General features: G+C 49.2%; 1 protein-coding gene across 2 annotated transcripts; it reads left to right on the top strand.

The window, feature by feature from the left end:
- Positions 1-7,597: 7,597 nt before the first annotated feature.
- On the top strand, positions 7,598-21,417 carry CBLC (Cbl proto-oncogene C). Of its 2 annotated transcripts, XM_074314165.2 has the most exons (13): positions 7,598-8,191; positions 10,491-10,637; positions 10,914-11,070; positions 11,414-11,535; positions 12,659-12,796; positions 15,129-15,216; positions 15,915-16,046; positions 17,491-17,652; positions 18,091-18,171; positions 19,704-19,846; positions 20,940-21,046; positions 21,167-21,241; positions 21,342-21,417. In XM_074314165.2, exons 1-10 carry the CDS (start codon positions 7,614-7,616, stop codon positions 19,839-19,841), a joined length of 1,743 nt encoding a protein of 580 aa, XP_074170266.2. In that variant the 5' UTR covers positions 7,598-7,613; the 3' UTR covers positions 19,842-19,846; positions 20,940-21,046; positions 21,167-21,241; positions 21,342-21,417. The 2 variants fall into 2 exon arrangements, with proteins under 2 accessions (XP_074170266.2, XP_019610372.3); XM_019754813.3 differs by lacking the exon at positions 19,704-19,846 and having other exon boundaries at positions 7,604-8,191.
- Positions 21,418-23,224: the final 1,807 nt, after the last annotated feature.

Here is a 23,224-nt window from a genome sequence, read left to right as displayed (position 1 = left end):
AAGGACTGGAACCCAGGTCAGTCCTCACTGCCCCGAGCCTTGAAGAAAGTGTCCTTTGGGAGAAGATGACAGCCTTGGTCCCATTGTATTGGTCTTCATGAGTAACCATGTGTTTGTATGTTTCTGAGTGATGGTGAGTATTTGAGAGACAGCGAGTATTTATTTGCTTTCTTTAGACTGGGGGCCTCCCTGGGCCCCTGGGTCTTTGTATGTCTTGATGATTATAAACATTTCTGCTGCCATGACTCCATCACGTGTTGTATCTGTGGGGCGAACTGCCTTAATATCTTACTGAGGGGTACTGTTCGGTTCCATGCATGGCTAGGTGTGTATCACACACACATCCATGCACATCCACTTCCAGATCAGCTCTGACTGGGTATCCTGTATTCACCTGGCCCTCCTGACTTAGGTGGCCATGCATCTGTGTGTGTATTTGTGACCATGTGCCTGTGTTTCTGACCTTGCCTCTGGGCTACCCAGCTCCCTAGAGCTGCCTGACTCGGAAGGTATACTGGTTTCCTGTGGTTACTGTAACAAATGACCATGAACTTAAAACATAAATTTATTCTCTCGCATTTCTGGAGTCCATGAGTCCAAAATCAAGATGTAGGCAGGGCCATACTCTCTCCAAAGGTTCTAGGGGGAAGATCCTTCTTTGTCTCTCCCTGCTTCTGGGGGCTCCAGCTGTTCCTGGGCTTGTGGCCGCATCACCGTAACCTCTGCCTTCATCTTCACATGGCCTTCTCCTCTGTGTGTGTATCTTCTTTTCTGTTTCTTGTAAGGACAGTTGTCCTTGGATTTAGGGCCCACTTGAGTAATTCCAGATAACCCCATCTCAAGATCCTTACCTTAATTACATCTGCAAAGATGCTTTTGCCAAATAAGATCACATTCACATGTTCTGGGGACATATCTTTGTTGGGGGCCACCATTCAACCCACTACAGAGGGTGACTGTTGGGCCCTGCAAGCAGCTGTGCATGAGAACTTCCCATGTGGTAATCCCTTACAAGTGTAAGGTCACGTGCAATGTCTGGCTCTCCAGCAGACCCTGAGCTCTGGGAAGACGGTGCAGGGCCTTCTTCGCTGCTGCTGCCGCCCTGCCCACAGCAGCCAGCACACTGCCTGGCATGAAGCAGACCCTTGAGAAGTGATGGTAGAATGATTGAGCCTTGATCACTCCCCATTGTATTATAGTGTCTGTGATGCTTTGTGGCTGCATCTGGTCCCGTCACATAGTGTGATCAATTTGAGGACATGAACAGAAACACAAATGTTAGCAGCCATTGATTGACCATGATAGTGCCCATATTCCAAATGAGAAAACTGAGGCTCAGGGAGAGCGAATTGGCTGTGCAAGCCCACGTCTGCTACCTCCAAAATCCATGCTCATAATCGCTGGGCCCTCTTGCCTCAGAGGAAGGTTGTGTCTATTTTCAGTGCACGTGAAGGTGCAAGTATGTGCACACGTGTGTGCTACTGGAAAGGGTGTAAATAACAGGTGGATGTGTCATTGAGAGCACAGGCCCTGGAATCAGAACTGAGTTTGAATCCTGCCCTTCTCTTTCCTAGCTGTGCGACTTTGATCAAGTGACTTCACAGTCCTGAGGCTCAGTTTCCTCATCTGTAAAAATGAAGCACAATAATAGCGTCTACCTCACAGGGTTGTTGTGAAGATTAAACATGAATGAATTCTGTACAGTGCTTATAACAGGACATGGTGCTCAGAAAGAACTCGATACATGGGAATTGCTGCTGTTGTCATCTGGGAATTGTTTTTGATGACACAAACAAAAAAAAGTAGAGATGATAGAAACTATTCTTTGTTCTGATGGAAAAAAGGGATAATGAGGGCCCAGCCTAGATATGTATGTCAGTCAGACTTTTTATCCTACTGTCATAACAAAAACTGAAAAATATAGTGACTTAAATGAGATGAAAGTCTATTTTTCTCTCATGTAAAGGCCTAATTAACACCCAGGCCAAAAATAGTAGCTTGAGAAGGTCAAAGACCCATGCTCCTACCTTGTTGCTCTGCTGCCTTCACTTCACACTTCTGCTATGTGGTGCAAGATGGCTGTTCCAGCTCCGACCATCACATCCACATGCCAACCATTGGGAAGAAGAAAAAAGAAAGTCACACATATTCCCCTTTAAGGCTACAACCCAGAAGGCATATACATCACATTTTATTGGCTAGAATTTAGTCATGTGGCCATATCTATCACAAAGGAGGCTGGGAAATGTAGTTTTATCATCAGCATGTACCCAGATAAAATTCTGTTACAAAAGGAAGAGGGGAGAATAGTTACTGAGGGACAACAGTATATCTGTCACACCAAGGTTCTACCAAATGGCTACGTGACCCTTGGGCAATTTGACTTCATTGCCCTGAGCCTCAGTGTCCTCATCTGTAAAATGGTTTTAATATCCACCTCTCAGTGTTGATGAGTTGATGATTTAATGAGAGTGTAAGTACCAAGTGTTTAGCACAGGGTCTTTGCATTATCATCCTAGAGTATGTGTGAGGAGTCTCCTTGTACCTGTGGGTCCAGGCTGTGGGTGATGTGCCTCTTTGTGTGTGAGAAACTAGCTCTGGGTTCAACAGCTGAACCCCACTGACCTTGGTAAGTTACTTCTCTAAAACAAAGAATCTGGCTTCTCCACACGTGGAAATCCCCTCTCAGCCTCCTGACATTGGGACTGGGTGCATGTCCTTCCACACTCATCCCCCTTTCCCTGGAGAAAGGCAGACTCCAAGGATGGGGGAGGAGACCTATATATAGAGTCTTCAGCCCCTCAGCCCTCACAGAATTAAGTACCCATCCCTTAACTGGTGCCACCAAGACTGTTCTCATCTGTGATAGTCCTACCTTTCTAAAGCCAGAAGTCATACTTTCAATGCATTTCTCAGGGGCCTCAGCCCCTGTTGCAAAGTTTCACTTGTTATCAGCAACCAGGGTAAACCCAGACAGTCAGAGAAGGTCTCTGCCAGGTGCATATATGAAATCTGCCAAATCGTAAATGTTGGCGCTGTTCCAAAAAAAAAAAAAAAAAAAAACACTTTTAAGAGCATGGAAACTAAACAATACATCTGCTGGTTATGTGTGTTTGCAAACCCTCATGTAAGCCACACCTCCATTTTACAGAAGGGGAAACTAAGGCCCAGAAAGGGAATAGACCGGGTACATCTATGAGTCTGGGATTCTATGATCCACCTTAACCAAGTGATAGAATTCATCGCCAATAATGGGACCACCAACATCATGTATCTTTTGATACGAACTGAGAAGTATATACTGTGTATCCCCGAAAATAAGACCTAGCCAGACCATCAACTCTAATGCTGATATAAGACTGGGTCTTATATTAATTTTTGCTCCAAAAGATGCATTAGAGCTGATGGTCTGGCTAGGTCTTATTTTCGGGGAAACATGGTAGCATCACTTCTATAATACTCCCGCTGCCAGAATCTAATCACAAGGAAATATCAGACAAATCCAAATCTAGGGGGACATCTTACAAAGGAACTAGCCTATAATGTTCAAAAACACCAACTTCAGGGAAACACAAAAGGCTGAGCAACTGTACCGGACTGAAGGAAACTCAAAAGACATGAGAATGAAACACAACACATGATCTTGGATTCGAAACTGGACTGGAAAAAATGTTTTGCTATAAAGGATAGTTTGGGGACAACTGGTGATTTGAATATAGACTGCACTGTTAGTTACTAGTGCTGTACCACTGTTAAATGTCCTACTTTTGATAACTGTACCGTGACCGTGTAAGAGAATATTCTTATATATGGAAATACACACCAATGTATTCAGTGGCAAAGGGGCATAATGTCTGAAACTTACCCTCAAATGGTTGGGGAGAGGGACAAGAGAGAAAGAGCCAATGATAAAGCAAATTGAAAAATTGTTAAGAATTGATGAATCTTGGTGAAAGGTATACAAGAAGCTTATGCCTTACTCTTGCAACTTCTGTAAGGTTAAAATGATTTGAGAAAAGAAAAAAAGGATTGCAAATTAAAAGTCATGGTTGAAAAGTCGTGGTTTTAAGGCACTGTGTTTCTGAGAGTATCTAGTCTGTGCATGCATCTGTGGTCAGAGTTTGGGGAGTTGGGAGAGTAAATTTGCCGCTTCAGACACTGCTTCGGGGGTGTGACCAGCCTTAAGGTAGGGTTAAGGCTAGGGGTGTGTCCAGGGACTTGGGGGTGTGGCCAGAGTCTGGGGCAGGGCCTGAGAAACTCAGTTCCCAAGGGAGGAGGTAAGCCTGTACTTAGAGAGCCCTCTTGCGGCTACCCTAGGGTCTGGCCTCCCCTTTTTAAATTTTTAACAGCTTTATTGAGATAATGCATATACACACAAGTTTAGCTATTTGAAGTGTATAATGCAGTGGTTTTAGTAAATTCAAAGAGTTGTGCAATCATCACCAGAATCAATTTAAAAATATTTCTTCACCCCCACACCCCTTCAGCCTTAGACAACCCCTAATATACTTTCTGTCTCTGTAGATTTGCCTATTCTGGACACTTTATATAAATTGAATTATACAACATGTGGTCTTTTGTGACTAGCTTCTTTCACTTAGCATAATGTTTCTGAGGTTCATTCACGTTGTAGCATGTTATCAGTATTTCATTCCTTTTAATAGCAGAATAATACTTCATTGTATGGGTATGCTGCATTTAATTTATCCATTTATCAGTTGATGGACATTTAGGTTGTTTTCACAAATCTTTGTGTGGATACATGTTTTCAATTATCTGGGATATGTACATTGGAGTGGAACGATTGGGTCATATGGTAACTATGTGTAACCTTTTGAGGAACTGCCAGACTATTTTTCTTTTCTTTTTTTTTTTTAATTTTATTTTATTAAATTTATTGGGGTGACAATTGTTAGTAAAATTACATAGATTTCAGGTGTACAATTCTGTATTACATCATCTATAAATCCCATTGTGTGTTCATCACCCAGAGTCAGTTCTCCTTCCATCACCATATATTCAATCCTCCTTACCCTCATCTCCCACTCCCCACCCCCCGCCAGACTATTTTTCAAAGCAGCTGTACCATTTTACATTCCCACCAGTAGTGTATGAGGGTGCCAATTTCTCCACAGCCTCTCCAATACTTATTATTGTCTGTCTTTTTTGTTATAGCCTTCCTGGTGGGTGTGAAGTGGGATCTCATTGTGGATTTGCATTTCCCTAACTGATAATGATGTTGAGTATCTTTTTCTATTATCCACTTCGCAACCATATGAACTCTTAACCATTTTGCCATATTTGACCCAGATTTTTAAAATTAAAGCATTAATGATATTATTGAATGAGATTAGTATCCTTCTCAGAATACATCCTTTTCCTTCTCTATATCCTGCATTTAATGTTCAGCATTACCACACAGATTTTCATATGATTACCATATATGTAAGTATCGCCAAATACAGACCATTGGTTTTACAGGCTTTCAAACTTCGTATAAATGACATTGTGCTGTGCTAATTCTTCTGTGCTTTTTTAAAAAATTCATTGGATTAGTTTCCTAGGCTTGCTTCAACAAAGGACCACAAACTGAGTGATTTAAACAACAAAAAATTTTCTCTCACACTTCTGAAGACTAGGAACCCAAAATCAAGGTGTTGGCAGGGCAGGACTCCCTCTGATGGCTCTAGGGGAGGACCCTTCCTTACTTCTTCCAACTTCTGGTGTTTGCCAGCAATCCTTGGCATTCCTTGGCTTATAAATGCATCGCTCCAATCTCTGCCTTCATCATCACATGGCTTTCTCCCTGTGGGTGTACCTGTGTCTGTGTCCAAATTTCCAGTCATATTAGATTTAGGATCCACTCTACTTCAGTATAACCTAATCTTAACTTGGTTACACCTGCAAAGCCTCTGTTTCTAAATAAGGTCACATTCACAGGTTCCTGAGGACATGAATGGGGTGGGGGTAGAGGGGGCACTATTCAACCCAGTACACTCATCAGTATGTTTTTGTGATTCATGCTATTGGTATGTGTGTCCAATTCATTCATTTGAACTGCTGTGTGGGAGTCCTTTGTGAAAGTATACCGCAATTTATTCATCCCTTCTGGTGATAAACAGCTACCTTGTTTCCAGTTTTCTCCATTTCCCACAAGGCTGCAATTAACATCTTGGAACATATCTCTTGGAGTTTTTTAGGCAATATTTTTCAACCTGCCCAACAAAATCCATTAGTGGGTTGTGAAATCAATTTAGTGGGTTGTAAACGATTTTCCCTTTAATGAAATGGAATTTAATAGAATAGAAAATATTAGAGCACATAGTTGGGGCAGGGGTTACCCTGTGAAACTATTTGTTTCAGGTGTATAATGTCCTGATGTGAGCAAAGTGTTTGTAAGCCAAGCTCTGAAGGATGTAGAGGGCCACGGACTTGCCCTGTCAAAGGTTTGATGGATCCTGCCAAATTGCTCTCTAATGTAATTTTGTGCATTTACACGTCCATCAGCTCATTATCAACACTTGGCATAGTCAAAATTTTTAATTTTTGCCAGACCAATGGGTTTTCATGCTATTTTCCGGAGGAGGAAACTGAGACAGACTCTGAGGGGGCAGCAACGCAAGGGGCTGAGAGGCAGACCTTGCCATCCTGACAGCAAAGATCAGGTTTCCGCTTAGTCTGAAATAGAACATCGAAGATTCCACAAGTTAAGGATTCTCGGGTTCTAAGAGATGGGGGTGGGGGCTGCGAAGGGGAGTGGGGTGCGATGGGAGACTCAGCTCTCATCTTACACCCTCTCCCCCCCCACACTTCAAAGGGTTTTTGAGAATTCAGTGAGAAAATGTAGCTTGACATACAGGGCCCGACAGAGAGTGTTCAACAAATGTTAGCTATTACTATTATTCTCTGATTCGAAATTCTCTAGGAATGTACATATTTGTGATCAGACTTGGCCTGGTCCCCTAGGGCGTGGCCTGGAGATCCAGGGGCGTGGCCTGGGTGCCTTGGGTAGGCGAGCGGCCCCGCCCACAGCGCCCCTGGTGACTGCCTAGCGCTCAAGCGAGGCTGGGCACAAGCTACAGGTAGGGCAAGTTGGAGAGGAAACCACGCCCCTCCAGCTTTGCGCCCAACAGCCTAGTTTCCCGCAGGCTCCTCTCATAGGGACCCAGGAATTACTATGTCGCCAAATTCTTGCTCCCTCAGACACCCTCCCCCCACCTCCTGCTCCTAGGAAACTCAGGAGTCTGGTAGCGCTGTGTATTCCTTCTCCGAACAAAGGAATCACACTATCTCCCTGACCTTTCCTTCTAGAAAGTTCAGCTCTCTGACCTTTAATTCCATGTCTCGACCAAAGATCAAACTTTCACCACGACCCAGGAGTGCTACGTCCTAGCCGCAACCCCCTGCAGGTTCCGGATAGGACCCAGCCCTACCCCCAACCCCAGAAAAAGTCCTAGGTTTTCCCCCAGCCCCTCCTCCACTTCAATCTTGGGACCCAGCCCTCAGCCCCTCCCTAAAGGGGCCCAGGCATCCTACCCGCAATTCCCACTCCCCCAGGAATCACCCCTATCGTCCCCTACCCCGAAGCCACTCCATCAGACTGTCCTTTGGGGATGAGACTTTCGAACTCCATCTCCAGAGAACCTAGGGACCGGAGGCCCAGGCCCCGGAGCCCCAGGCGCCCCGCCCTCTTTGGGTCACAGGTCTATCTGCTGTCCCCTCAAGGATTCTCCATGGCCCGCCTCACCTCTGGCGCCCTGTCCCGCCCCCAACCTGACTTGGGCGGGGCCGCGCCTTTCACCGCCACACCCGTCCCTCCGCTGGCACCCGAGGGACCGATGGCTGCGGCGGCAGCCTCGCGAGGGTGGCAGGGGGGAGAGCTCCGCGCGCTCGGCCGGGCGGTGAGGCTACTGCAGCGCCTGGAGGAGCAATGCGGAGACCCCCGCCTCACCTCTAGTCCCCCTTCGCTGCGAGATCTGCTGCCCCGCACCGCGCAGCTGCTGCGAGAGGTGGCCCACGCCCGGCGGGCGGCCAGCGGAGGCGTTCCCGAGGCTTCCGGGGGTGCCGGGGACTTTCTGTTAATCTATCTTGCCAACCTGGAGGCCAAGAGCAGGCAGGTGGCGGCACTGCTCCCACCGCCGGGCCGAAGGAGTGCCAACGACGAGCTCTTCCGGGAGGGCTCCTTACTCAGGTGAGCTGATGCTTTTGCTCAGAAAAAAGGTGGGATCATGAAGGAGGCCCAGGTCATGCTCCCAACCCCTCCTCCCTCAGACCCAGGAGTCTAGGCCCCAGCTCACTGCTTTCTCAGGACCCAGTAGTCCAGATCCCAACCCCTTCTCCCTGAGGGAACCTGGGAAACTATGCCATGTAGTCCTCTCCTTCCTTGAACACACACCTATGCCCGCAGGCCCCCATTTCCCCTCTTTGTTGGCCACTCAGCAGGCTGCTTCCCACTGCTGCACTCTCCCAGATGCCTTAGACACACACCCTGAGCATGTGAGGACCCCAGAGAGCTTCCTGCAAGAGGAGGGGTGTATTGACATCTCCATCACGATGCCTGCCTGGGGAACTCACAAGGTCCTCCTGGTCTTGAGTTCCTGAGAAACAGCTTGCTCAGATGTCAGTAGGGTTTGTTTGCAGGGTGTCTGCTCTGGTGCTGAACTCTGGGGAAGGGGCTGATGAGTGACAGAGGCAGACAAGGAGGCTGGAGGCCTAGAGCCCACAGTAAGATCTGGACCAGTGGCTTTCAACCCAGTCACACCAGGTGCCCCTTCTTTACAGCAAATATTTTGTAGTGTCTCCTAAAATTAATCCTGAAATGAAATGCCTAATGTAAATAACCTACCTACTCATATTTTTTTCAATCACTGTAATGCCCAAACTGTATTATAAGGGAATGATCTTCGTAATAAAACTACCTAGATTTTGAATGGAAATGCTAAGTCACAATCACAATTATTCTGCAAGTCAAAGCTGATGAGTCAGACACTTGCGCACCTGTAGGGAGAACCGTTGCTGAATCAGTCTTCCCTTGATATATAGGAGAGTTGAGTTTCTGTAAAACTCATATAAATTTAAAATGTGCAAAAATGCTTTTGGAAAACAGAAGTGGGTTCCAGGCTGAAATAATCAAAAATGGATTTTCCACCTTCATGAATATTTGGTGGGACATTGGAAAGTTGAGTGGATGTGGACAAATCTTGCTGGAGGGGATTGTCCCCCCATGTTCTAGCCTTCCCACGGCCCAATCACTATGAGTAAATTTCTCATCAGAAGCTAAGGAGCTTCTAAGATGCTCCTTAGAAGGGTAGTATAACTCCTCTGAGAACCACTGTTCTAGATTCAGTGGGTTCTAGAAACTAAGAAGCTTAGGTGTTTAGTGAGAATCTAAGTGGATATTCTAGAACCACCGGGGACCTAGCAATTATTTGAAGGAGATTCTAGACCAGCACTCTATTAAAACCTAATGCAAGCCACACATGTATTTTTTCATTTTCTAGTAGACATATTACAAAAAGATTTTTTTAACAGGTGAAATGAGTTTTGATAACATTTTCTTTAACTCACTATATCCAAAATATTATCACCTCAACTTGTAAGCAATATAAAGCAATGATTAATGAGATCGTTAATGTTTTTTGTTTTTTTTTCTTTTACACTAAGTTTCTGAAGTCTTGTGAGGATTTCCCATTTAGAGCACATCTCACTTTGGACCAGCCAAAGGTGAATTAGTGGCTACTTATTAATTAGACTCTGGGAAGGGTGGGTACTTAGAAACTGGCAGGGGTGGCCCTATAGAAGGTATCAGGAACCCTGCAGGCCTGGTCCAAGGATATTAATATAAATAAGAAGAACAGTAATAATAATTAACATTCACTGAGTGCCAACTGTATGCTGGGTGTGCTGGGTATTTTATGTGCTTATAAGAATCTTCATCACCCCCCATGTGAGGCAGGGGCTATACTTATCCTGCACTTATGCCCATTTCACAGTTGAGCAAAATGAGGCTTAGGGGGAAAATAAAGGAACGTTCCAAAAATCACATAGCTAAGTGTCAGAGCTAACCTCCACTGTTGCCCACATCCTGATCAGTATCTCAGGGAGGTAGCTGGTAGGAGAAAGCATGGGGGCCTGCTCCCCAGTGCTGCTCAAACAAAGAGGAAGGCTCCGAGGGAGACCTGCATACAGACCACCCTAAATGACTCAGCACTAGTGATCCCCACACCTGACTAGGCAAGGCTTTTCCTCCAGACCATGGGCTTCAGGAAGAGATTAGGGCCTGTGTACTGAAGGATGAGGATATGGGCAGCACCTGCTTTCCTTCACAGAAGAATAAACAGGTTCTGAGAGAAGAAGTATCAGGGCTGCAACAGGCAGTGTTGGCATAGACTTTACCCTGCACTGCTGCGTTAGAGAGTCTGGGGCCTGTGGGTGTCCCACATAGAGGGCGCCCCAGGGTCCAGCCATGTCCTCAGACCCTATCTCCACAGGCGACAGCTGGCCAAGCTGGCCCTTATCTTCAGCCACATGTATGCGGAGCTGAGCGCACTTTTTCCCGAGGGAAAGTACTGTGGACACACATACCAGCTCATTAAGGCCCCGGCCCACACCTTCTGGAGGGAGTACTGTGGATCCCGGTGAGTGAGCATCTGTCCTCAGGGCCCCTGTACTCCTGGAGCCTCATCCTGCCCCTGCCCAGGAACCTAGGAGTCCAGGCCCCCAGCCCCTCCTCCCTCAGACCCAGGAGCCCAGGCCCCCAGCCCCTCCTCCCTCAGACCCAGGAGCCCAGGCCCCCCAGCCCCCTCCACCCCCAGACCCAGGAGTCCAGGCCCCCAGCTGCCTCCTTCATAGAGGTGTTCCCCTCCTAGGCTCCCAGAGGCCTTACCTCCATCCCCCCACCTTTCTCCACACAGATGTGTGCTGCCCTGGCCTGAGTTTGAGTCTCTCTTGAGCACCTGCCACCCTGTGGAGTCAGGCCCCACAGCCCAAGCCTTGCGCTCCACCATTGACCTCACATGCAGTGGTCATGTGTCCATCTTTGAGTTTGATATCTTCACCAGGCTCTTCCAGGTCAGGGAAGGCCGAGGTTGGGGGCCCAGACTCAGGTTGTAAGGGGAGGAGAAGGTAGGGACCTGGACTCCTTGTTCTGAGGGAGGAGGGGCTGGGGGCCTGGATTCCCAGGTCTAAGGCAGGAGAAGACTGGGGACCTAGACTCGGTCTATGGGTGGGAAATTGGGGACCTGGACTCCTGGGTCCTGGGGAATAAGCGTCTGGAGTCTTCTGTGAAAAAAGAGAGAGCTCTGAGGCCCCCTGTGTGTGTGAGCAAGGTGGCTGGGCTCTTGGATCCTGGGAAGCACTAGGAAGGTGGCTGCTTCCTCGGCCCCTCCCTGACCCAAGCATCACCCGGCTCCAGCCATGGCCAACACTCCTCAAGAACTGGCAGCTCCTGGCAGTCAACCACCCGGGGTACATGGCCTTCCTCACGTATGATGAGGTCCGAGCACGTCTGCAGGCCTGCAGGGACAAGCCAGGCAGGTAAGGAACCAAGCCTCGGGAGGACGCTGCCAGGGCGTCAGGGCTCTGGGTCCAGGGTGGGCGGTGGTAGAAACCCAGACATCCTTCAGAGAAAGAACTGAAGGGCTGACGTACCTGGAGCCCCAGACAGTGGAGGTGGGACACTGAGTGCCCTCGGCCACCCCACCTCTTCTTCCCGGACCTCCTGGACCTTCCTACAATCCAGTAGCTAAAGGGACAGTACGTGGTCTGGCAGGAAGCCTGAAGACCCTGTCCCAGGATAAGGCCCATTTCTGATAGGTTAGAGCCCATGCTGTACCATCTAGTAAATATTTTTAATATGACCCCCCACCTCCTGGGGTAGGAAACTGGGAACCAGACCCCTGAGTCCTGAAATTAGTCAAGCCAGGAGTTTTGAGCTGTCGGGTCCCCCAGAGGGTCAAGATTTGAGGGGCTGAGCTCCCTGGAACACCAAGAGATTAAGGGAATAGGAGGTCAGATTCGTGAGTCTTTGCAGGGCTGGGGTGTAGGACCCCCAGGACAGCAAGCGTATTGGCATTTTTCCAGTTACACTGCAAACTAGTTTAAAGGGAAAGAAAAAGGGATGAATTAATTCCCATAATTGAAAAGACCAGGTTTTAGGTTTCAGGCACAGCTGGATCCAGGTGCTCACATGCTATTGTCAGGAATCGGTTTCTGTTTATCCCATCTCTGCTTTCCTCCGTTAGCTCCGTTCGCAGACATGGTCTCTCCTCAGGGTGGCAAATAGTTTCTAGAACCTCCAGCTGTATACCCTATCAGCTTAGCGACCTCTGTATTAATGGGGTACTTTGCTGGGACTTCCAGCAAAAGTCCCAGGGCTGACTCCCATCACTATGGTCAGTGGTCCTGAAATGCACTGATTGGCAAAGCTAGAATCAGCCTTGTCTAACCCCAGTGAAGGAGGAAGAGAAGCGAAGCAGGTGGAAGCAATAAGTAATCCCGTATATGTAGGGCAGACAGGGGTCTAATGCCTCACTGCCTAAAACGTGGGAAGCTGTGTGTAAGGGGGTGAGGACACCTGGATCCCCAACAGTGTGAAGGGCTGGGAGTCCCAGAAGGGACAGTGGTGACCACTCTCTCCCCTATCTGCCTCTTCCTCCAGCTACATCTTCCGGCCCAGTTGCACTCGCCTGGGGCAGTGGGCTATCGGATACGTGAGCTCAGATGGCAGCATCCTTCAGACCATCCCTCTCAATAAACCCCTGTTCAAGGCGCTCCTGGAAGGACAAAAGGAAGGCTTGTGAGTCCCCATCCTGGCAGGGGCGGGTATCAGCAGAATGTACCTCAAAAGGCTGTGCGCGTGGAGCACTGCCCAAAATCACCACGGCTGAGGGCACACAATTCACACAGCAGACATCATAAACTTGCAATACTACAGTGTTCCAGCAGGTGGCAGACAAGGGTCTTGAGGAAGAGGTGGGAAGGGGAGGGAGTGGTCACCACTTTTCTTGTCCACAAAGCCGCCATGTGAGCTAGCTAGCCCAGCTCCAAAAAGGGTGTGGGGAATTTGGCATAACCTCTGTGTCTCCACTCTTTGGAATTGCGCTCAGAGCTTTGGCTTCTAGATATCCATACCCTGTTGTAGAATCCAGACTGTTAGAGCAGGAAGAGAACTGGGCAAACAGCTAGATTGGTGGTTTTCCATCTAGACGAGATAAACAGATGATATGCAGTTGATTCTCATTATTTCTGATCATTGTGTTCTATAAAGTCACAGCGAACCCTGAATTGGTAAATACTGAGCCATTGCTCCTAAGGAAAATACGGGTTTAGGTTCTGGCAAGACTGGTCACATTTTTGTCAACCAGTCACTACATAACCTTTGTGAATGTTTCTGTTTAAAAACACCTTATCTAATATATGTTGTTGATTCATTAACTTTGAACATACAGCCAACAGCACTATAACTTGGGCCTGAACGAAGCTTATCTAACTCATATGTTTTCTCCCTAAGGCACATCGAAGCCTTGTGCTTAGCAACGCTAAACAGCATTTCAGCACAAAGCCTAGCGGGCATTGTAAACAGAAAACTCACCAAGAAAAAGCACAAAAATACAAGAAATGTGACACTAAATAGACAGCGAAAGGACACTGGTTTACAAGATGGCCAAGTGTTGCCTTGTTCCGCCTTACCTGGGGCATGCCTGTTGGGCGACTCAAATTTTTTACTGCTGTGTGCTCGTTCCTGAATGCACAAGCCACGGGTATTGATGTAGGGGTTACAAATAAATTTTAGCGTGGAGGCAAATTATATTCATGCAAATTTGCCTACGCGCTAAAATTTATTTGTACATACGCACACATATGATGTCCCTATTTTACAACTGAGGCACAGAGAGACAGAGCCTGCCCAGGTCACACCGTCACTGAGCTAGCGAGTTGGTATTTGAAGCCAGGCAGCCAGGCTCAGAATACAGGTCCTTCCCCACTGTACTGTTCTGAGTTCCAGGTCAGATATCATTGGAGAAGAGGATTCCAGAGTTAAAATAGTATGAACACCATCAGTCTGGTTTAACGCCCCCTGCCTTACACACACACACACACACACACATACACACACATACACACACACACACACACCATTTCATAGATGGGAAAAATGAAAGCCCTGAAAGAGGGGAAGGAACACCAGTTCTTTCTACCCCACAGTGAGCCATCTTTCTGGGTCTGAAGTTGATCATAGCAGTTCCCTCTTTTTAGACGTTTACCTGTGGAGAGGGGTGCTGCATGTTTTATTAGCACTGTCTTAGTTAATCCTACTACCCATCTTTGCCATAGGTGTGATTATGTCCACTTTACAGAAGGGAAAACTGAGGCCAGAGAGGTAAAATTGCCCAGCCCGGGTCACACAGTATGTTTGTGGGAGAGCTGCATTGGGGCCCAGGCCAGGCAAAGCCACCAGCCTTAGGGGACTTTTGACCCAGCTGTTGGTCTGAAGGTGCAGTTATGACCTGGATGGAAGACCCAGAGGGTGCAGAGCCACCTTCTGAGCTGCCCTGGAGCCTGGTGCTTGGACCCACAACCCTGGTCTGCGTCCCTCCGGGCCTCATTGAGTGACACTGGGTGGTCACCTCTCCCACACTGGGCCTCAGTCACGAGCTGTGAAGCGAGAAGTACTGTAGACGGTCTAGAAGGGTCCTTCTAGCCCTGCTAGTTTAAAACTAGGATTTGGTCACCCCAGCAATCTGTTACTATGCGATGCTGTTATGCTTGGGCCTGAACACTCTAGGATGGTTGACACTTAGGGAGGGCAAGGCCTGGATTTTGATCAGTTTCCTGGTTCCCATTCATCTTAACCGTGTTCCCAGAATTTGAGTCACTTAGGTTATGTGTGCCCGTCTATGGAGGCCTGGGGGGACACGGCCCTGCCCTGGGGTTCGGAGGGGCCAGGGCTTGCCCTGGAGGTGCCAATTTGATGAGAGAGGAGGAAAAATATCTCCAGGCCAACAAGAGATTTGGGGCAAAAGGTCATCCAAGAGCTCTGGGCCCTGTAGCAGGGGTGGGAGAGTCCATGTTAGTCTATGAGGATAGACTGGACAGCCTCTCAGTACCCCCTCTCTTCCCTCCCGCAGCTACCTCTACCCAGATGGGAAGAACCACAACCCAGACCTGACGGAACTCTGCCAGATGGAACCTCGTCAGTGCATCCACGTGTCAGAGGTGAAGCCCAGGCCTGTGCCCGCCTCTACCTACCATCCCCCCCGCCGCCCCCGTCCTTGCTTGCTGCCCTCACTCAATACCACACTTGGCTCAGCAGTTGGGCCCTGGAATCCCAGAGGCCTTGGGTGTTTGGGCTGGCTTGCGGCTATGTGACCTGAGGTAAATCACTTGGCCTTTCTGAGCCTCTGTTCCTCCTCTGGAAAATACAGCTTCTGCCTCCTACCCAGGGGTTTTCGTGGGGATTAAACCAGGAAATGATACTTCTAAGATCATCAGAACAGCAAATGCACCTGAGCATTCACCAGTGACAGCCCCTGTACCTTAGTCTTCACAGTCGCCCTATGGGTGGAAGAGAAACCCAAAAAAAATTTTTTTTTTAAATATAAGTATATCCCAGGCAATATTTGGGACATACTTATACCTAAAAATGTATCCTTCATGTGTTTGAAAATCAAATTTAACAGCATCCTGTATTTTTAGTTGCTAAACCTGGAAACTCCAGCAAACAACCCCAGAGAACAAATTTCGTAACAAGGGGTACACGTAGAAGCAAAGCAGCTAGACACATGGCTTTGAACTTGGGAGAGGGTTTGTTTGGGGCTCGCTCAGATGTTTGGGACTTTCTTCCTGTGGACCGACTTGTACCCCATGGCTGACATCACCACCCGTCCCTGTCCTCCTACTTTCCCACCTGCCAGGAGCAGCTGCAGCTGTACTGGGCAATGGACTCCACGTTCGAACTCTGTAAGATCTGCGCTGAGAGCAACAAGGACGTAAAGATCGAGCCATGCGGGCACCTGCTCTGTAGCCGCTGCCTGGCTACCTGGCAGGTGGGTCTCACCCTTCCTTGCTTTCCCATCCAGTGTCCCCCTCTCTATGGGAAATTCCCCTAAAGGCTCTCATATATGCCTCAATCAGATGGGGAAACTGAGGCCCAGGGAGATCAGAGACTTGCTGAGAGTCACTCAGGAGTGAGGAAAGGAGCCTGCCTGTCTGTGTCTGTCACCTCTGTTTCTCCTTGTCCAGCTACATTATTCATGGAAAGGGCTCCTGGGAGATCTGAGGCTAGTGGCTTCACCTCTCTGAGCCTTAGCCTCCGACTTTGGAGAACGGAGCTGGTGGTAGTGACCTCCCAGGGCCACAGTGAGGCTCCAAGCCCCAAGCCCTCGGGAAAGGTCCCTGGGGAAAGAGAGCTGTCACTCCTGTGAAGAGTAAGTGCCTCACATTAAGCTTCTTGGTTATAATGTAAATGCCTGACACTAAGCTTTTGATTGCTGAGTCATCCATTTCAAAGACATCCATCTCGAACAAACAAATTGCCAGCTGTGAGACATAACTACTAGCAAAACAGCTACCATGTTTCCCGGAAAATGCGTCCTAGCCGTACAATCAGCTGTAATGCGTCTTTTGGAGCAAAAATTAATATAAGACCCGGTCTTATTTTACTATAATATAAGACCGGGTTTTACATAATATAATGTAAGTCCGGGTCTTACGGTATATTAATTTTTGCTGCAAAAGATGCATTAGCGCTGATTGTCCAGCTAGGTCTTATTTTTGAGAAAACACGGTAGATAAGGAACCAGGATGCCCCCACCCATGAAGTTCCCCTTTAGAAAGCTCTGGGTAACCCAGATAACTGACAGCTGGAGTGACCCCACCCTAATTCCTGCACCCTAATTCCCACTCCTGTACTTCAAATTCACCAATAAGGAGTGAACCCACAAAACCCTAAGCACCCCACTTGGCCCCTAATAAAGGCAGAGCCCTAGGTCCATGCATCCTCCCTCTCTCTCTACCTGCGACCTCACTGTATGGCCCTCTTGCGTGCCAGGTATCCTCCAGGACCTATGAGTGATAAATCTTGTTCTTCATAATTCCCTGATGGCTTTTGCCGAGGTGCATCCTGAGATCATAATAAGAACCACAAGGGCTGGTCCAGACACTGGCCCCTGTAGTGGCGGGGGTCGGGGTGTTGTCTGTGGGGGCTTAGGCAAGTGCCTCAGGCATTCTTAGCCGGTACTATCTAGACCCAACGACACCATGGTTCCACTGGGCTCCCCATTTGTACGCCCTCCTGGCCTGGGGCTCTGGTCCAATTCCCTTTCTGTCCTGCATCTCTCGCCCCAACTCCCTCTCTTCATGACTCTCTCCCCCCATTGCCCTCCCTGTCTGTCCTCCCCACATCACTCTGTTGGATATGAAGTCCCTGTAGTCCCCGGGGACATGGAGGAAACAGGGAGACCCTGACCCTTTCCTTCCATACCCTCCCAGCACTCAGACAGCCAGACCTGCCCCTTCTGCCGCACTGAGATCAAGGGACGAGAGGTTGTGAGTATCCACCAATTTCAAGGGAGGCCAGCAGAAGCCAGGGCCACTGCTGAGGACCCAGAGTACAGCAATGACCAGGATGATGGAGAGGAGGAGCCGGGGCGGGTAAGGAGGGCCACACAAGAGCTGGAACTAAAATTCCTGGGACCTGAGGGAGGAGAGGATGGGGGCCTGGGCTCCTGGGTCTGAGGGAGGAGGGGCTGGGGGCCTGGGCTCCTGGGTCTGGGGGAGGAAGGGCTGGGGGCCTGGGCTCCTGGGTCTGAGGGAGGAGGGGCTGGGGGCCTGGGCTCCTGGGCCTGAGGGAGGAAGGGCTGGTGACAGGATTCTGGGGTCCTATGGGTCTAGATTTTTGTTTCCACAAGGGTTTGGGGCTATGGCTCCCTCCAGTTGGGACCCTTCTGAGGGTTAGGACTTTGTCTCATTCTCCATTATATCTCCAATATCTAGAACAGTGCCTGGGTGCTGAAATGCCAGGCAGAAAGACATGTAGGTGAGAACAAAAATGGTAACTCCCAACCTTCTCCCCATCCTCTGTCTCCCCAGGTGACGCCATCAGCTCCCCCACTGCCCCCTTCACAGGATCTGTCCCCCAGTAGTCCGAGAAATAAAGGCCAACTGAAGATGGTGAGTGGGGTGCTGGTCTGAAGTGGGCAGCTTGGGTCTCGTTCGTCCCTGGTCTGGCTCAATGCTCATTCTCTGTTCCCATTTACAAGGTGCTGTGTGATCGGACAGCCTCACTTCTATGGCCTCCTCTCTTGTTCTCTTCTTTACTCATTCCACCTCCTTGGCTTTCTGGCTCTCCTTACAGCATCTCAGGCATGTCCTGCCCCAGGACCCTTGCACAATCTGTTCCCTCTACCTTGATCTCCTTACTCTAGGCTCATTTTCTCATCCCCTCCTCAAGGAGGTCTTCCCTGACCACCCTATTAAAAATAGCACCCCGGTCCTTCCAAGCCCCTGCCTGCTGCATTTGCATAGTCTTTTTTATCACCTGGCAGAGGGAACAGTTTTTGTTGTTTTCTGTCACTAACAGCAGGTTCTCACCCTGAAGATTAGGACTTTGCTTTATTGTCGTTATATCTCCAGAGCCTAGGACAGTGCCTGACACAGTAGGTGCGCAATAATAGGTGTTGAATAAATAAGTTGAACTGAGTCTTCCCAACAACGCTATGAAGTCAAAAATGTTCCTATCCTCATTTTTCAGAGGAAAAAAGCCCAGAGAGGTAACTGCACCTGCCAAAGCCACACAGCCTGAGAAGCCAGTGTTGGGAGGCCTTCGAGACCTCAAAAACAATCTGCTAATTTTCTAAGCAAGCCCCAGCCTTGCTCTTTTCTCTCCCCATGTTGCATCTCCCACCCCAGGATTTTCTGAGACCCTGGCCCACTGGGGAAGCACAGATCTCTGTTAGCATCTCAGACTGAGCACTCACAAGATTCAATCAATACTGGCCGTCTTCAAACAAACAACTCAGGAAGTCCGGGAACATTATTCTACCACAGCAAACAAGAGAGCCCGCAGGAAGGGGAGGGGGGTGGAGAATGGTGACACCAGCCAGGGAAGCTAAAAACAGATCCCGATCTGCAGCCAAAAGCAAATGGAAACATTAGGAGGCACTCAGCCGGCTCCCTGAGGACAACCAGGGGGACACAGCCAGAACGGCAGGCTGAGAAGCACCTCCAGCCACATGGTCGCCCCTCTGCCTAGACTATGCCCTCCGCTAGCATGCCCTTTCCTCTTCTCCCCAAACTCTTCCTGATTCAAAGTCCAGGCAACTCCTGCTCCTTTATTCTTCAAAACACTGCAGGCGAGACAACCCTGGGGGTCCCACTTGCCATCAAGATGACTGTCATAGGAAGAATAGTTAATGTGTACATCACTCTTCCTGGATGATGCCTGGCACTGCTTGTCAAAAAAACGTTTTATTACAGTATAGTTGACATACAAATTATATCAGTTTTAGGCGTACGACATAGTGATTCGACATTTATATCCCTTATAATGTGATAAGTCTAGTAGCCATCTGTCACCATGTGAAGTGATTACACTATTATTGAGTATATTCCCTGAACCGTACCCAGCACTGCTTTTTAATGTGTACATTTAATTGTCAGGACAACCCAATAAGATGGGTCCTGTTATGATTCCTATTATACAGAGGGGGACACTGAGGCTCAGAGATCCGAAGGTCACCCTGCTCGAAGGTGATGGTCAGGACTGGAACCCAGGCCCCTGGCTCCAGACTCCAGAGCCCATCCTCCACGCCTTCTGTGGGCCTCGATTCCTTTGTCTGTAAAATGGGTATGATGCCAGTCCCTGCCGCGTGGGGCTGCTGTGGGCACTGGGCGAATGGGGCTGTGTTAATGAGCAGTGTCACTATGGTCATGATTTGCACATGGTCCTCCCACACACTGCTGTTCTCCATCTGAGAAACTTACCTCTAGGGGGTGACGTCATCACTCAGGGGATCTTCCCATCCTTAGTATCTCCATGTGGAGAATGGGGACAAACTTGGCATGGACCCCATGGGTTTCGATGGAGTCAGCAATATTGGGCGTCTGTAACCTGAGTCAGATCCCCTCCCTGACCTCTCAGAGCCCCTACTAGCTCCAAGGGCTCCAAGAATTAAAGCCACAGCCCATAAAACCTGAGGATCTGAACCCATCTCTCCGATGACCTCCTACGATCCCCCTACTCCTTTCTGGCAACAATGGACCCCTCACTGTTCTAACAGGCCAGCAAGCCCCCCTCCCATCACAGGGCCTCTCCCCACATCCTTCTTGCACTCAGGCTTCTGCTCAGTTGTCCTTCGAGAGATCTTCCGCCTGCACTCCCCACTACCCTCATGTCCGCTCGCTGCTGCCACTACCCCCCCAATACACTCTCCCATGCCTATTTCAGTTCTCTGAAGGACACCTGATCCTCTCTGGGATATTTCCTTGTTCACACACTGATTACTCATGGTAAGCCTCGTGCTCAGTAGACTGTCAGCTGCTTAAGAAAGATTTTCATCTGTCTGATTCATGGCTCTCTTCAGAGCCCAGAACAGTGCCTGACACACTGGAAATGTTTGTGGGATGAATGGATGAATGAATGAATGAATGAATGAAGAGAAGGAAGGAAAAGAGGGAGGGAGGGATGGAGAGGGAGGAAGAAAGGAAGGAAGAAAGGGTGAATGGATGGGTAGATGGACAGGTAGACAAATTAAAACTTCTTCCTATTCAAGCCAGAGGTGTTAGGGCGAAAAAGAGCAAGAGCTGGGAACAAGATCCTGCCCTACTGCTCCCTCCAGACACCCCTCCCCGCGCCACCACTGTGTTACCCTTGTCTAGGCCTGTGAAATGAAGCACAGCTGCAGCTCAGCTGTAAAATTTCTTAATCTCCTCCCCTCCAGGCCTTCCCCAGACTTCGGGCCCCTCTTACTTTGCCAAGAATGAGGACTACGGCCTCAGTCCCATGGGAAATCACCTCCAGGCACCAGGCCAGGGAGGGAGCCACAGAGTAAGTGGAGAGGGCAGCGGGGTCCGGGACTCCTGGGTCTGAGGGAAGAGGGCATGGGGGCAGAAAGGAAACACTGGTCCTAGGAAATCAACAGCCACCCTCAAACTCTCCTCATTGCAGAAACTCCTAAAGGGAAAGTCACCCTTCCAGCTGCCTTTGTGGGGCCCAGGATCGCAGCCCAGGCCCAGAGGCCAGGTGAGTCCCCTGGCCTGCCCACGTTTCCTCCCTTGGCCCTGCCTACTCCACCCCACCTGGATGTGATACCATCTAAACCACCTCTCTTTCCACCTCACAGGGTACCAAGATGTGCTGCTAAGGGAGCCCCAGGGGCTGGAAGGGGTTTGTGAAGCAGAAATAAACTGCCAAGCCTGGTTTGTCCTCTGGTGTGTGGAAAAAGTGCAGTGGCCACTAGGGGGCAGCTTGGCATCGGGAACTAGGCAGTCCCGGAGGCCTGAGCCCCACATGATTAAAGGGGGGTCTGGGATCAGAGAGCCCAGAATGAGGGACCCAGCTCCTCTGGATCCAGGAGTCCAGGCCCCCGGACCCTTCCTCCCTCAGACCCAGGAGTCTGCACCCCCAGCCTCTTCTCTCAGACCCAGGAGTCCCAAGTTCTTAAGAGAATCAGACAGCCAACTCCCTTTCCCCATCATGGCAAAAAATTTCCTACACCCAGACCTAGACATCCAAGGTTTAAGTTCCATAGTCAAAAAGACCCCACATTTCCTTGAGAGTTATGCCCCCAATCGCCGCATCATCCCTCTCTCCTTCCTTTATTCCTCCCTGGGATCCTTCTCCCAGAGTAACAGTGACTTCCAGTCCAAATCAAGCTGAGAAAGTGTCTCTCACCTCATCGCAAATCGCAGAGGGACCCAAGCCTCCCTCCACCTAACTTTAAACCAGGCCGCATCCCCTGAGTCCCTGCCCTATGCCCATCCCCGGGCTGGGCAATGCTTGGCATGGAGCAGTGATTACTGCCCTCCTGGAATCACTGTGAGGGAGACAGGCTTGTCCCCAGACAGTGACAACTCAGAGTGGGCAGCACTGGCAGCAGGAAGCACGGGGGTTGCAGGAGCCCAGAGCAGGCAGTTGACCCAGCCTGAGAGGTCAGGGAAGGCTTCCAGGAGGAGGAGACATCCCAGCTGAGCCTGAAAAGGTATCCCAGTGTAAATGGAGATGGAAACATGCATCACAGATTTAGTTCCAAGCAACAGAAGCCTCCTCTGGGGCAGAAAGGAAATTGATTGAGAGAACTTGGGATCACTTACAGAATTCCAGAAGTGATTAGAAAAACAGGATTGGAAAGTGAGCAGGAACACTGGCAGTTTGCCTCCAACCATAGCCCAGCCACGATCATGCCACAGAACCGGTCCGATGAGGCTACGCTGGTGCTAATGACCACTGGACACTCACTAGTCATTCGCTGCCTGTGCTGCCCCAGAAACAGGCTGTGTTTGCTAGCTGTAGCTCAGAACAAATCACACCAAAACTTATTGTGAACAACAGTCATGTTATTTCTCATGGGTGCCGTGAGCCAGGATTTGGGGAAGGGCCCAATTGGGTGGTTCTGGCTCAAGGTGCAATCAAGTAGGGCTTGGAGCTGGGCCGCTGAGATAAGTGTCCCTCTGCAGCCTCAGACCTCTCCACATGGCCTCACATAAGCTAGTTTGGGCTTCCTCACAGTGTGGCTGCCTCCAGGTTATGTGGTGGCTGAAGGTTTTGTGGACAGTATTCCAGAGACTCAGGCAGCAGCTACATGGCTTTTCTACCTAATCTTGGGGGTCCTGCAGTGTCACTTCTACCACTTTCTATTGGTTACATGCAAGTTGCACAACTCAGATTTAAGAGGAGGGAACAGAACCCTACTTCTCAGTGGAAAGAGTGTCAAGACCAGATTGTAGAAGAACAGGTGGGATGAGACAGATTGTTGCAGCCATCTTTGGAAAATAGAATTTGTCCCAGCTGCCATAGCAGGACTAGATTCACCAGTCCCTGCTTCTTTAGTGCTATTAACTCCTGACTCCCAAGTACAACAGGACTTGCCAAGGTCACCTTAGTGCCAACAGAGGCAGAAAGACAAACATCTTTGTTGGCTTCAACAGAGGGCAACAGGCTTTCAGATAGCTGGGATTTTTCTAACTGTGGAAAGGGGGTGCAGACACTAGCTAACCCTCTCCCAAA

The sequence above is a fragment of the Rhinolophus sinicus genome, chromosome 8 (genome assembly GCF_057876585.1).
Source record: "Rhinolophus sinicus isolate RSI-liver-muscle chromosome 8, RSI-T2T, whole genome shotgun sequence".
NCBI lineage: Eukaryota > Metazoa > Chordata > Mammalia > Chiroptera > Rhinolophidae > Rhinolophus > Rhinolophus sinicus.
This window is presented reverse-complemented; position numbering and strand designations above follow the sequence as displayed.